General features: G+C 36.2%; 1 protein-coding gene across 1 annotated transcript in view; it reads right to left on the bottom strand.

The window, feature by feature from the left end:
• The window catches only part of LAMA2 (laminin subunit alpha 2), a gene marked incomplete at its 5' end in the record, with an annotated part of 713,189 nt that overhangs the window by 486,763 nt on the left and 210,467 nt on the right, over positions 1–15,959 (bottom strand). Inside the window, 2 exons of the mRNA XM_007947384.2 lie at positions 7,581–7,754; positions 11,192–11,332. Of these exons, the coding sequence (XP_007945575.1) occupies positions 7,581–7,754; positions 11,192–11,332 (315 nt within the window). The remainder of the gene's footprint in view (positions 1–7,580; positions 7,755–11,191; positions 11,333–15,959) is intronic.

Here is a 15,959-nt window from a genome sequence, read left to right as displayed (position 1 = left end):
GAGATGGATTGATACGGTGGCCGCGATGATGGGATCAAGTATAGCAGGGATTGTGGGGCTGGCGCGGGATCGGGCAGTGTTTCCTTCTGCTGTGCATGGGGTCGCTATGAGTCGGAAACGACTCGACGGCACTTAACAACTAACAACAACATAATTTTACTTTTTCATGAAGTACTTATTGTTATGTTTCCTATATTGTAGATCTGCTGAGGATGACATTTTTTAATCTTTTGTCTTTGAATCATATTTGTGCTGGATAGAGAATTCTAGGTTAATAGGTTTCTTTTTCTTTATTTTATTTTGGTATTTTAAAAGATGTGCCTCCTCTGTCTTCTAGTTTACATTTGTTTCCAGCTGAAATTGGCTGTCATTACTATTTTTATAGTGCCTAAGGCTGTAGTTGTTGTTGTTGTTATGTGCCGTCGAGTCAGACCTGACTCATAGCGACGCCTCCTTGGGTTTCCGAGGCAGTATCACTACGGAAGTAGATTGCCCCATCTTCCTTCCATGGAGTGGCTGGTAGGTTTGAACTGCCAGCCTTCTGGTTAGCAGTCAAGTGCCTTACGCACTATGCTACCAGACCTCCCAGTGCCTAAGGCATTTGACTGCTAACCAGAAGGCTAGTGGTTCAAACCCATCAGCTGCTCCACAAAAGGTAGATGGGGCAATCTACTTCCATAAAGATTTTCTGCCTTAGAAACCCAAGGGGCATCACTATCCATCAGAACCAACTTGATAGCAGTGAGGTGTTTCCCCACCCCCAATATAATGTGTCTGTTTTTCCTCTGGATGTTTCAAAAATTTTCTCTCTACTACTGGTAGTGTAGGGCCTAACACATTTGACTGCTAACCAGAAGGCTGGTGGTTCAAACTCCTTGGAAGGAAGATTTGAGGAATCTACTCCTCGGAAGGAAGGTTGGGCAATCCTACTTCCGTAGTGATAGTGCCTCGGAAACCCAAGGAAGGGTCATTATGAATCTGATCAGACTCCATAGCAGTGAGTTTGGTTTTTGTGATTTACGGTTTTTAGCAATTTGAGTTGATGTACAATGGCTTCTCTATTATTCTACTTGAAGTTTATTAAGTTTTTTTTTTATCTGTTGGTTTACAGTTATCATAAAATTTAGAAAACATTTATTTATTATTTCTTCTTCTATTTTCCTGTCTATTCATACCTCTTCTCTTTCTGGGATTACACTTACGAGTCTCTGATATTCTATTTACTAGTTTTCTTTAGTTTTATTCCCCTTCTTCTCACTTCATATTCCTCACCTCTTCATAGTCATATTTTCCTCTAGCTTGTGGAGATTGTTTTCTCTCTAATTTATGGAGATAATTTTAAATAGCTGTTTGAAGATGCTTGTGTACTTGTTCCATTATCTCTGTCATTTCTGTGTCTGTTTCTATTGTTTGATCTTTCTCCCGATTATGAGTCTTATTTTTCTGCTTCTTTGCATGCCTGGCAATTTTGATTGGATTCTGGGCATTGTCATTTAAATATCTTGTTAGAATTTGTTTTAATCATCAATGAGTTACAGGCTTCTTCTTCTCTTCTTCTTTTTCAGTGTGCAGTAAGTTTCTTGTTTTAAAAGGGATCCTTTCAATTCCTTTACATTTGTAAATTAAGTTATTATGAGGTGTATCCTCTCTGGATGGTGGGAAGATATCTGGTTATAAGGTCTCAGCTCTGGGAACTGTCCTGCTTTCTGTATGGATTCTTTTTCCAGGCCTCTCATTAATATACAGATTCATATTCAACCTAAAATACAAAGGAATCCTTCTGAATATGTCTGAGCACTCTTTGTATAATTCTCTCATCTGCAGAACTCTAACCTACATTTTAGCACTGTAAGCACCGTTCTTTGTCTCCTAAACTCGGCAAGACTATGGGACACTGCTTAAGCTTATCCCTCTTGTGCTACAGTCCGCGATCTGCATTTAGGTGAGAAGTAGTGTAATAGTAAATTGTTTTCTCTTTCCTCCTATCAAGAACCATACTACTAAAACTTCTCTTGTCCAATGCATATATCTGAAAACTATGTGTCATATATGTTGTCCAGTTTTCTAGTTGATTATGTCAGGGGATAAATTTTGTCACTATTATTGCAACTCTGCTACAGAGAGTAGGTATTTGTAGGTATAAAATTGCTGGTTTACTACTGGATAAGAACAAACCCTTTTCTAAAGCAATTGGACAATGAAATACTAATTTTAATGTAGTATTTTTACTTTTTCAGTCCCACTGGAGGAAGTATTCACTAGATTTTTAAACTCCCAAAAATTAAACATAAAAATGACTTGTAATCCTTATCGTCATTGGCCCCTAACACTATGACGAATGTAAATACTTAAAAACATGACATGTTTAGAATGACATTTTAAAGAATAATGAAGAGAACTGATGTTTTATCATTTCATAAAATTCACAAGAGAGAATGTATTGTTTAAAAATCCTAACAGTGCCAATGATAGAAATGTTTATTAGTAGGGAAGAAATGAATTTATGTATGGCTGGCTACTGGTTGGAATTAGTCTTTGTTCATTTGTTTCCAATTTATCATCTTCACCTCAGGTCTAGGATTGGATGAAAAATCCAATTAGACTTTAAACTGAAACAAGTAACCTAACAACACTCTTTACAATCTTTCGCTTTGCTCTTCTCACACTACAAACAATTAATAAACAAAAAGCCCAGTATGTAAAGAACTGTCCGGGCATGATAGGTTCAGAAATGGCATAATAATGTTTTCGCCACTGGTTGCTTATTAATGCAGGACCTCAAATCAGTCATTCTTTTAATCCTAGGACCTAACACAATGGTTACTATATGAACAAAACCACAAACTTAAAATAGAATTTTAAGTATTATTTGTATAAAATTTTATCTCAGAATTTGTTAAAAAAATGTGTCATAACAAAGTTTATTATACTTATAAGATATTGTAAATACTTACGAGTGTTAAATGTTCTTTTATATAATACTCTGTAAAATAGAAATCGTGCTTTATAAATTTAATTAGGAAAAATATCAAGATAATATTATGCCAAGGGTATGTAAGACTGAGAGATTTTTATATTCGACTCTGAGTCCTGATAGATGGACAACTTTTGGGCCAGTTTTACATAGTACCTTCCACCATAAATAAAGGAAATAAATGAATCAATGGCATTTCTTGTTTTTAATATTTATTTTCTCCTTAACCATTGGTAATTTATTTGGTTTATTCTAGGTTTCAAATCTTCTTTATGGTACCACTCCATTACCAAAGATTTTTTGATAGGATCTGATGTATGGAATAAAAAATCAGTCACATTTAATTCATCCTATTTACTTTTATGGCCATGGCATTTTCCACATACATAATGGCCTTCTTAATTAATCCATTTAATCTAAACTTAAATTGGAGGAAGATAAAGTTAGAAGAGAGGGAATTAAACTTCACTTTGGAGTAATTAGAAGAAATGTGGGGGAATGAAGTCACAAATACAAACTGTGCTGCTAAGAGAGTATATCTTGTATATTAAAAAAAAAAAAAAAAAAACACCTCACTGCCATCGAGTCAATTCCAACTTCTAGTGGCCTCTTCTTGGGTTTCAGAGGCAGTATCTCTATGGAAGTGGATTGTCCAGTCTTCCTTCTGAGGAGTGGGTGGTGGGTTTGAACTGCCAGCCTTCTCGTTAGCAGTCAAATGCTTTAGGCACTACACCACCCCGCAGGGCAGCTGGTGAGTTTGAACCACAGACCTTTGGGTTAGTAGCCAAATGCCTTAACTACTATATCACCAGAGCTCCTTTCTTGTATGTTCACAGGTTTTAATTTTTTTTTAAGAAGATTGATATCATCTTTGAACTCTCACATAAATCCTACCTTATCATTTTTGAGCAACCTAATCAAAACAATTTGTGTGTGTGTTTTTGTTAAGCATGTAGCATCAATTACAAAGTAATTTTTGAGCCTTCTTTTATGTGACAAGAGCTACCTTGTTCTATAAATCTCAAATAGCAACCTCCTTCTTCAAATTCACAGCTTTAATTTGGGATCTGTGAGGTAGAACTGAAAGTCAAGCAACCACAACAAAGAAGTTTACCAAAGATTACTTTTAGAAGCCAGATGCTATTATGTTAGCAGACTCTCACAATGTACATCTTAAGCTAGGCTATAGGTATTCTTGGCAACTACATGAAACAATTTAAAAGGTTCTCTAAACTAGAAACAGAAAAGACAGCATAATGTAGCAAATATGCAGTTTGGTGAAGAACAAATTACACAAGATTTACTTAATAACGCTCACAGACTGAATTTCAAACCTTAACATTGTTGTGGGCACAGGAGACAGGCCCGGCCACATCTCCCGGAACTTTACAGATTCAAGAATTGCTTTTGGAAGCTGCACTATTTCAGACCGCTAAGGTAACCTTAAGTAAATGACTGTTTCAATGTTCCAACTGCACTTAGTTTACTACAGCAGTAAATTATCCTAACTCTGAAATTCCCAAACTGTTTCTGAAAACACTATAGCAAACCAGCAAAGCTCTGTCCTTTAGCTCATTCTATTCCTGCCTAGTCCCTTGCTTTAAAATACGCCCTAAAAGCAAGCATTAACATTTGCCAAGCAATTTGAAAATGAAATGCTGTCTAGTATAGCCCCATGGGTGCTTGACTAAATTCTCATTGACTGTCTAGAATGGAGTGGAGATATCAGAACTTGACTGTGTCAATTGGGCCAAATATTCACTCACATATGAAAAAAAAAAAAAAATTGAGATTGTTATTGAGTAATTAATCCATAGTTGAGATCACGGGAATTCTTTAGACAGGCTATATAAAAATGGGATAAGTTTTTCTAGACTCCACACATTGTCCACACACACACACACACACACTCATAACCATGTATTTATATCTTATTACTCCAAAGAGGAATTTCAATAAATAATACTTCAGAGGATAAAAAGTAATCCTTTGCTAACTTGACTAGTATTCTTCAGTTTTATTAAGAGCAGGCAGACCTCTTTGTCATCAGATTTCAGTGTGTTACATGTGAGATCACTTTTCTTATATAGCATTAGATGCTAAAAGGAAGAACATGCATATGGTATGGTCATTAGAACAGAATAAGCACAGCACATCATTCTTCTGATACAAGTAGACTTACAACCTAATTACTCAGAAAATGTTTGAAAACTGAATATGTAAATATTTGGGAACATCGATGTCAGAAATATTTTTTCACACCTAGAAATTAACACTCAAAAGGCTGGAGAGGGATTATGTACCCACAGCCTCTAGGTCACAGTTGTAAATGTAGTTCAGTATTCAAACAGATGCACTAGTATCTTGATACGCTATTTCTGTCAGTTTCTGGCAGTGGCTCTGATCCCAACAGCAATTACTGGTAAAGAATTTAGGCTCAACTATTTAGAAAAGTGGCTTTATTGAATTTACAAACAAGGCCCTACAATTTTCCATTTCCTTAGCAAGACATTAAATCAACCAAGCTAAGCATGTCATCATGACTATAATTTACGTGATGTGACATGACAGTTAAGATGAACTGCGGTAATTTGTGAGAGCTTGCAGTATTATTGTAGTATCAAAAATTTATATGGTTCAGTTATTAAGGCAAATTGTTTCATTCACACTGAGATGTCTGACAGTAAACCACCAAGGGTTTCCACATTACATTAAAAAATGTCTTCCATATTCAAATACTTTGCACACCCTGTTACCGTTATTTTGCTCACTGAATAGAAGCTGGAGCAGAGACAAGCACAGCTTTTTGATGTGAAAATGATCTGTCGGGGAATAGGAAGTGCTCCATTGTGGGTGGTTATAAGAAACAGGTCAGCCAGAATAAGGGAAGTTATCTTTAAGAGCTATGAACAGGATGTCCCATATTCTTTGCTCTGATGTTATTTAATATCCCATCTGCTAGCTTTCCTCCTTCTGTCAGGTTGATTGTCAGCCAAAATAAAATAAAAAAAAAAAGTATGACCAAAGAAGAAATGATGAAAAAATATGGCATAAAATGTTTTATTATAAGCTATCTTTGAATAAATTTCACAATAGTCAGAAAAGTAAGACCTCTGCAACTCATCCAATTTTGACCCAAGGCCCAAGGCTCTACTCCAAACTCCTCATAGCAGTGGGGAAAAAAAAGAAAAGAACGAGAGAGGTTTTTTTTTTTTTTTTTTCCCTTCTCAATTTTAAATCAGTCTTATTCAAGTCTTATGTGCTATTTTATTCTTATTGGGAATACAGGAGGTTCCTAAACAGAGAAGGACAAAATGACATCTTATCATAAAGCACCTTGTGAATAAAAGTTTCATTAGATTTTTATTACAGCTATTGAATTTTATGCAACATACACTGTCTCCTTAAAATACAGATTCATTGAAAATGTGTTTTATTCATTTACACATTTTTCATAATAGCATTTAGAAGCCTGTTAAAAACAAGAAGCTGGCCATGAGGTGAGAATGGCTCAATCAGTTAAAAGTGCCAATTCGCATTCACTGAATAGCACATGAACTATTGAGTTTTTCTAAATTATGCTTACAAGCCAAGCAAGAAAACTACTAACTAGAAATATACTGCTATTTGTTAATGTAGGTTTCCTTAAAAAGTAACATTCTCTATTTTGAGAAGAAAACTGGACTTGCAGTTCCACCAGTTCACTAACAGTTTTGCTTTGTTTTATTTCCTGGGACCATCATAGCTTCAATGTGACTAGGTAATTCAACCATCAGCTGACATTGTATTAACTCTCATAACAAGCAAGTAGTCACATTTAGAATTAATAAACCAAATTTTGCTCCTGATAAATTTTGGGGCAAACTAAATTAAAATAAAATTCTAAAAAGAAAGGCACCTTTGTGGGTAGAATTAATTCACAACAGGAGAGGAAAAGGAAAAAAGGCCTGCATTTCTCAGGCTGCTGCATTTGTTTATCTGTGTATGTTTTTATATATCTGTGAGTGGGCTTCAAAACAAACAAGTGCTTTCAATCTGGAACTTCTTTTTGAGCAGTTCACTTTCTGAGTTCCAGGAAATATGCTATTTGCATTAGCTTCACCGTAAGCATTAAATTAGTTATAATAATTATCAATTCCAATTAGCAGTCATACAAGGCAAGTGACAAAATTGCTTTCCTGAATATCAGTTTTGAAAAGAAATAGAAACAGATGAGGAAAACCTCACTAAGTATACCACCCCAGACAGCTCTAAAAAACTGCTATTTCAAGGTAAACAAAACACAGTTTCTTCTGAATGGATAATTTGTCTCATCAAATACCAAAGAGGCTCCATTAGTATATTCATTCACTCAAAACATTTACACTAGACATTGATTATGTCAAGAGTCTTTTCTAGCAGTGCTAGACCCCGAACTTCCTGGACTCATATGCTGCTTCCTTGTTACACAGGAGGAACACCAAACTGGATCTGCTTGAGATGGTTCTGACAGTCCCATACAATATGTATTTGATTTCATCATTCTTTTAAAAAGTACTAAATAAAAATTATTTTCATTATTGGTCAGTTTACCAAAGTACTGAGGAGTAAGCAAAGATGGACTTACTTTGTTTCCCAGATACGGAGCGGGGGCGCTCCAGTAGTAGTTTTGTGGTAAAGTTTGTTGGGCCTCAGCGTTATTGATGCTGATCTGTTGAGGTGCATCAAAGTCATTCTGCTGGGGAGACACTCGGATGCGGCCGGAGATATCAGTCAGACACCAGCCACTCATGTCTTGTATCTTAAAGAAAGCAGAATCATCATTACTTCGGAGAGGAGAAAGGGAGAAAAACTAAAAAGAGCATCAGCTTCCTTTTTCTTTCATATTTCTTGTAGTGTCCATTTTAGGGGAGAAAAAAAAAGAGATTAGGAAAATAAGAGAGTTGAAAATATCATTAAGCCTGGCATATATATTCGTATAGGATCTTACTGATTATTTTCCCACTTTATCTGAGAGTTTCAATGATACTATATAATAATTTGTTTTGACTGATCCAATGAGTCCTTTAAAAACTTTTCATTCCATATTTGTAATTTCCTTTGTTTATGAAAAATTTTCAAAATTTGTTACATATATATTTATAAATCATAGGAAGAAAATATGCAAGTGCCTGGCAGATAGCTATTCATTCAGTATTTCCTTCCTTCCCACTTAAATTTAATATCTTTAAATTTGAATTTCAAAGCTTAAGAACATTTGAATACACCAGGCTGTTGCTGTAGCCACAGCTAACAATACTGTACCTATTCCTTCCCATAGGGTCAAAATTGTGGTGGAGACCCATAGCTCATATCCCTGGCCCAGAAAAATGAAGTTGATTTAAAGAAGGAATTAGGGAACACAAGGGCATTTACTCTTCCATCTTTATACTCCAGCCCCAGGCAAACAAGCAGCTACTATTCTAATTTAAACTGTGTAATGGCACATAACAACAACAACAACAACAAACCTGGTCAGGACAAAACACGGGTTAGCGAGGTTCAGAGCTAGCAGAGGCATACTAAGTAGATGTGAGCTTCTTAGTTTTGTGGGTAATGGGAACAGAATGATAATGATGATAATACGTGGTGGAAATATTTTTAAAATTTCTTCCAAAGTTGGTAAAAACAAAAACAAAACTCACTGTCAACAAGTCAGATCCAACTCATAGCAACACCCCCTGGGGTTTCCAAGGCTGTATAGACTATAGAAGTAGATTGCTCAACCTTCCTTCCGAGGAGTGGCTGGTGGGTTTGAACCACCAGCCTCCTGGTTAGCAGTCAAATGCCTTAGGCACTAAAGTTAAGGGTAAATTCTGGTAGGAAATATATGCAAGTATAATGATGAATAGTACCACCATTACTCTAAATTGGAAAGTAAATATTTCAGAGAAAATAGAGAAAAGATTTAAAAAAAAAAAAAAAAGCTTCAAATATCTGAGATACAGATTTTAAAATCAATTTAAAGTAATAAATGGTTTAGTATAGAAAATAATAAAGTCAACATAAACCACTTTTAGCTTTTAAATTTATTTTGATAAATGTGCCCCCTGAAAAATACGTTTGCCCACAAACGTTATTGGACAGTCCATGATGTGTTGATGTCATGCAGAAGTTAGTTGATTTTTTATCTCTCAAAGTTTTGGAATCTCTAGGACTACCCTGGTCAGATGAGACAAAAAAAGAGACTAGATAAAAAAGAAATAGGAGAATAGGGAAGGCTTATGTGAGTTCTGGTAGGGTAGTGCCTAAGGGACTTGACTGCTAACCAGAAGGCTGGTGATTCAAACCCACCAGCCACTCAGAAGGAAGGTTGGGCAATCTACTTCCGGAGTGATACCACCTTGGAAACCCAAGGAGGGGTTGCTATGAGTCGGATCCAACTCGACGGCACATAACAACAACAACATACCAATTATGATAATTTTCTCCAGTATCAAATATGTTAGAAAGACAGACAAGAATTAATATATGCTTTACTCCTGTCCCCTTCCCAACATCACCCTTCTGGCATTCTAAGAGAGTCCAGTTATATTTGGGGAAACTTTACAGAAGACTTACAGAAATTCAAAAATTAGACAAGTTTCTGAAGGCAAAGGTTTGCATGCCAGTTCTGCCACTTACTGTCTACGAAACTTTGAAATATTAATGGAACAGATCAAGGGTACGTGAGAATGAGCAACTTAGATTAGATGTCCATTCACTGATTTTATGAAATCAGTTCTAAGAGCAGTACATTTGATTAAGTATGTACAGATTCAAATTTATATAATAGGCTGAGAGTACAATAAGGAACTCATGATATGTTTCAGACTGGGTTTAACACCAACAAACAAACCAAGAAAACCAAACTCACTGCTATCAAGTCAATTCTGACTCATAGTGACCCCTTCTGGTTTTACGGGTGGTGAATCTTTACAGAAGCAGATTGCCCAGTCTTCTTTTCATGGAGTGGCTGGTGGGTTAGAACTACAACCCTTCTGATTAGCAGTCAAATGCCTTAGACACTACACCACCAGAACTCCTTAAAAGCCACATAGGCAAAGAAAAAGATTTTATAATTATGTAAGAATTAGCTGATTACAGTTGAAAGGGAAACATTTTGGTGGATATTGTTCTTGCTATTTGCCATTGAGTTGGACCCAACAAATAGCAACTCCTGCTTTGGTTTCCGAGGCAGTATCCTTACAGAAGTAGATTGCCCAACCCTCCCTCTGAGGAGTGGCTGGGGGGTTTGAACCACCAGCCTCCTGGTTAGCAGTCAAGTGCCTTAGGCACTACGCCACCAGAGCTCCTACTTTTGGTGGATAGTTTATTCAAAGAGAAATCATTGTAAAGCATAAATCTAATCATGCCAATCCCCTGCTTAAAATTCTTAAATGACTCTCAAGTGTAAGATACCAACTTCTAGCACCCTCAGTCCTGTATGACATGGGTTCTAATTCTCACTCTCGGCTTCTCTTTCTCTAGCCTGCATCTATCACGTAGCACTTTGAAGTTCCAGCCACAGAAGCTATTTGGATTTCCCCAGAAGCCGCCTTTGTTTCTCACACTTTTCATAGAGTGAAAAGAGAGTGGGGAGTGGGCTGGGCAACGGAGACAGAAAGGAAAAAAGATGTTAGAGTAAGAAAGTCCCAGTAACTACAAATAGTTTAAGTAATTTGAAAATTTTTCACATTAATTACGAATGAAGGTATTTAGTACCAACTTTATTCCAAATTCAGTAACCCATTTTAAAAAAATGAAAAAGCTTGTGCAACTTCAAATTGTAACAAGAAACTGATGAGTAACATACATTGTGTATATAGATGAAAGCGTATTTTCTTACTCTATGCACAATAATCAGTGGTGTAATGAGAAATGGAATTCTTCAAATAGCAATTTGATGGTTTCTCTATAGAAACACCCCCCAGGTTAAAAGAACATTAATTTCATTCCTGTTTTACATATTGATCATGGACACCAAAAAGGCTAGTATCTACATAGTTGAAGAGATTTCAAGACAATAACACATTGTTATAAGATAACCTTACAGGCTTTGATCAGAGACATACAAATTGTATTTGAAAGAAAATTCCATCATTTCTTTTGCTAACTTGAGGTAGATACTCACTACAAGAAAAAGAATTGATTAAAATTTTTTTAGAAAAGAAAATGACAGAAGCAACACAAAAATGCTTGTAGAGCAGTGTTTCTTACTTTGCCGTAGGTCCAATAAGAACTCTGACACCTGTTTGACACCCCTGAACAGAAACACTCATCACAGCCTTCAGGGTTATCCTCTTGCAAATTGAAGAAGCCAGATTTGCAATGACTGCAGTCTCTTCCTTCAACATTTTCCTGTGTATACAGAGGTATGTTAGAAACAAACAACGGTACCATTCAAAACTGAGTTTTCCATCTCAATTTCTGTATAAGGAAGATGTTCTCTGTCCATCCTTCCTTTTTTCTACTCAACAACCATATGTAAAGTATAATGACAATTAATAATTCAGCTAAAGCCTTCTTATTAAGCTACCTTCTTCCTAAACAGGCTGATGGAAAAGAATTTTGGATGATAATATGTTATATTCAAAGTTACAATTATGATCGTCTTCATCTGGGTCACAAGTGTAGAGCAAACATCATGATAAATCTAATAATTTAGACTGAAAAGTGGTCAGTTTTGTTCATTATTCATTAACAAAGAGTCTTCACTAAATCTTTGTCGTCACATCCCTAATCTTAGGCCATATACATATGATAAACTAAATCATGAGACTCGTACATGAATGTATAATAGAATATTGACATTACACAGATTTTAAAATATTTTTCTCATTAAACATTTTAAATGCATACACTTGAGGCAAGCATAAGAACTTGACAGGTAGAAAAATTGAGGCAATCACTCATAGCACTTCCTTGCCCAGACTAAGTAGAAAAGGAGAAATATTTTCCCTCCTTAACTTTTACCATGTTTCCTTTATCATAGTAGTATAGTCATTTAATCATATACTATTATCATGGGAAAAAAAGTCTCATTTGGTAACTACTCTTTAGATTGGTTCCATGAATCCTAGTTGCAGTAGATAAATAATTGGCGGTTGAGGGTGCCTATTACGTGAACTCAGAACTGTAAAAATGACTGTAATGAACAACTGGGGAGGATTTACTCTCAGTTTAGAGTATGGTTAATCTTATAAATAGCATATAAATTACAACTACCTGCTTCTCCAAAACGGATTCTCAATATTCCCTTAACGTACATTTGCTCCACATTTTCCCTCTTTCTTTGAATTTTCTTATTTTTTTCAATTCTGACATTTTCCTTTTCCTTGGAGAATTAAGTAATGTCTTAATTGTGTTCCCAAAGACGTTTATGCATTGCCCTATTTTAACCATCATACTTGTACACCCCCCACACACACACACACACAGAGCTACTTTTTCTAAGAGTGGTCTCTCCAGCTTTACCATAATGTATTCAGAGGTAGAAACTGTCTTAGTTATCTCTCTAGTCCCAGAAACTAGTAGGGTTTCTGGTACTAGCTTCATCAAATTTTGTTAAATTTAAGCAAATCTCCTGATGATTGTGTTTTACCATGCATCACCAAGTGCTATGCATATGTTATTGTTATCGTGTGCCATTGAGTTGGCTCTGACACAAAGTGACCCTAGGTACAACAGTGCAGAACATTGCCCAGTTGTGTGCCATCCTCACAATTGTTACTAAGCTTTGGAGCCCACTGTTGCAGCCACTGTGTCAATCTGTCTTGTTGAAGGTCTTCCCCTTTTCACTGACCTTCCACTTTACTAATCACAATATCCTTCTCCAGGGAATGGTTCCTTCTGACCACATGACCAAACTAGGTGAGATGATATCTGGCCATTCTCACTCCAAGGAGTACTCTGGCTGCACCTCTTCCAGGAAAGATTTGTTCATTTTTTCTGGAAGCTCATAGAATTTTCAGTATTCTTCACCAACACCGCAATTCGAAAGCATTGACTCTTCCTTGGTCTTCCTTATCGTTGTCCAGCTTTCATATGCATGGGAGGCTATTGACAAAACCATGGCTTGGGTCACACACCATAATCTTCAAAGTGACGTCTTCGCCCTTTTGCACTTTAAAGAGGTCTTTTGCAGCACATTTGCTCAAGGACACCTGATTTCTTGACTGCTGCTTCCATGGATGTTGATTGTGAATCCAAGTAAAATGAAATCTGTGACAACTCAGTCTTTTCCCCATTTATTGTGATGCTGCTGATTGGCCCAGTTTTAGGCATTTTTTAAATGTATATATATATATAGTAGATGTTTAATTAAAAAAAATTTGTAAATAAACCAAGATTGGACAGGAGATAGGGATAGTAAAATATAAAAATATACAGGAAAATACATAAGAAAAGGGAGAAAATGGAGAGAAAAATAAAGAGAAATTTATCAGAGTAAACAAAGAACTTGTTTGTAGCCCAGAGAATAATTTGTTTGAAATGAGCTTTTTGACTCTTAAGTTTTGTGACGTTGATATGTTTACAACTTCAACCATTTTACATTGGCAGGGGTCCTAACAAGCAGATGTTGCTAGACTTGTTTCAGTTGTTAAATTTTAGCATTCTGATAGGTAAACAAATTGAAACATTGCCATTAAACTTTTTGCCAGTTTTCATTTTTAAGGTAGATTTTAGATATTATGAGATTGTGATAGGTTTTAGCAAATCTAATCACACTCTTTTCAGATCTATGGTGCTAAACAAGTCTCCAAAGCAGTGAAGTTGAGAGCATCTTTGGAAGGGCACAAAGGGAAGATGTAACATACACAGTTATAATTTAGCTTATCAGATTGGGGACACAGTACAGCTGTTCTGTATGCTGTGTTCTAATGTGCCTGGTCTAATCTACAATTCATATACTCTGTTTTTAATGTTTCTAATATCACTTTTCTGAGATTCAGACTGAGTTCAACCATTACGAGAAATTTTTAGACATCACTTATATTTTCCTTAACTCTATTTGAGCCTACTAATATGACCTTGAACAAATTATGTTGAATAATTGCAATATTCAATTTCATTTAATAACCATAACCAATACATTAGAATAGGAATTCTAGAGGATAAAAAGATGGATGGGTTAAGGTCTCTGCCTTTAAAAGCCAACAACTAGTTGAGTAAAATGATAGAATCACAATCAACTATAATGCAAGGTGGAGCACAAAAAGTGCATCTCAGAAATAAAGTGAATTATAATAACATAGGAGAGGATGCATTAATTCAGGGTATAAGTCTAGGAAACTAGACTGTATGGGAGGAGTAGAATTTAAGCTAAATCTTGAAATATGGGATAAAAATTCAAGCTATTGACAGAGACAAAGGGAGGATACTATACTGACACAGAGATTGGGAACAAGAAATATTTCTAAAATTAAAAAGTTCATTGATTATTTATTCTTTCAAAAAATACGTGTTGAATACTTCCTATATGCTAGGGATTTTAGCCTGGTGCTTTGGATCCAGAGTCCCAGCCTTCAAATAACGAACCTGTAGATGGCATATAACAACAACAACAACATGTTTACTCTAAGGCACAGATCTATTCCCAAAGAAACTGGTAAGTAACTAAAGTTATTTACCAAGAGATAAACCAACAGAAGGAGCTCTGGTAGCATAGTGGCTAAGACACTTGCCCGCTAACCAGACGGCTGGCGGTTCAAACCCACCAGCCACTCCTCGGAAGGAAGGTTGGGCAATCCTACTTCCGTAGTGATACAGCCTCGGAAACCCAAGGAGGGGTCGCTATGAGTTGGGGCCGACTGGATGGCACATAACAACAACAACAAACCAACAGAACTCCCCTTGAAGCAATAGCAAGCAAAATGCATATGAAATGTGTGAGACTGGAACAAAGGAAACTTTCGTTACCATCGTAACAATGATAGGAAGTCTACAACTTTCCAAACAGCTTAACCAAGTGCTAGTTCTGCTCTGCTTGTGGTGAAAAATCTTTGAGCCGAAATTATTTAGACCTGTTACAGGTCATCAAGCTGATCATATTCTTCCTTCCCAATTCCTCCTCATTTCAACCTTAGACACAACTAATTATCATCTCATGACATTTTCATAGACCTTATATAAGTTTTCACAGCATACCAGCTTAATGCCACAACTTTTAAGTTTCTAGAGTACTGCTTTTTAGCTCTGAGTCTATACCACATTTTTTCTTTCAGTGATTGGTAGTTTCTGATCAGATTGTGCTACATTAGTTAAATCTGAAAATATTGGATTTTGATATTTCTCAGGCTCTACTACAGACTAATATTACACAACTAAGTACCTGAGTGGTGTAGAAGGTTAGCACCCTTGGTTGCCAACCAAAAGGTTGGAGGTTAGAGTCCATCCAGAAGCACCTCAGAGAATGGCCTGGAAATTTACTTCAAGAACAAAACAAAACAGAAAAACAGCCATTGAAAACCCTGTGGAACACAGTTCTCTGACACATGTGCAGTTGCCATGAGTCAGAATCAATTCAACTGCAACTGATAAATTAATAAATGGTAGAGTATATGCTGGTTTATCTGTCCTTACGATTAAAGAGACTGTGAGAAAAAGGACAAATAAGGGAAAAAGATGTTTAGCGCACTAGAACTCTGCCCTCTGGACATGCCTTTAGATGTAGAGGACTAACTAGGTAGATCAGATTCTACTTGTCCTTCCCTTTTCCAATCTCCCTTGGGAGAATTCATATCCAGGTGTTTATTTAAGCAATTGCTTTCTTAGAGGACTGTGTTTCAAAGGTTACCTTTATTTTGCATATAGTTTTAAAACTAGAGAGCAAAATAATATGATATGAAACTTATTTTATATATTTTGTAGTTGTTGTTGTTATGTGCCATGGAGTCGGACCCGACTCATAGCGACCCCTCCTTGGGTTTTCGAGGCAGTATCACTACGGAAGTAGATTGCCCCATCTTCCTTCCGAGGAGTGGCT

Source organism: Orycteropus afer, unplaced genomic scaffold, assembly GCF_000298275.1.
Source record: "Orycteropus afer afer isolate SDZICR_OR568_19922 unplaced genomic scaffold, OryAfe1.0 scaffold00182, whole genome shotgun sequence".
Classification (NCBI taxonomy): Eukaryota; Metazoa; Chordata; class Mammalia; order Tubulidentata; family Orycteropodidae; genus Orycteropus; species Orycteropus afer.
This window is presented reverse-complemented; position numbering and strand designations above follow the sequence as displayed.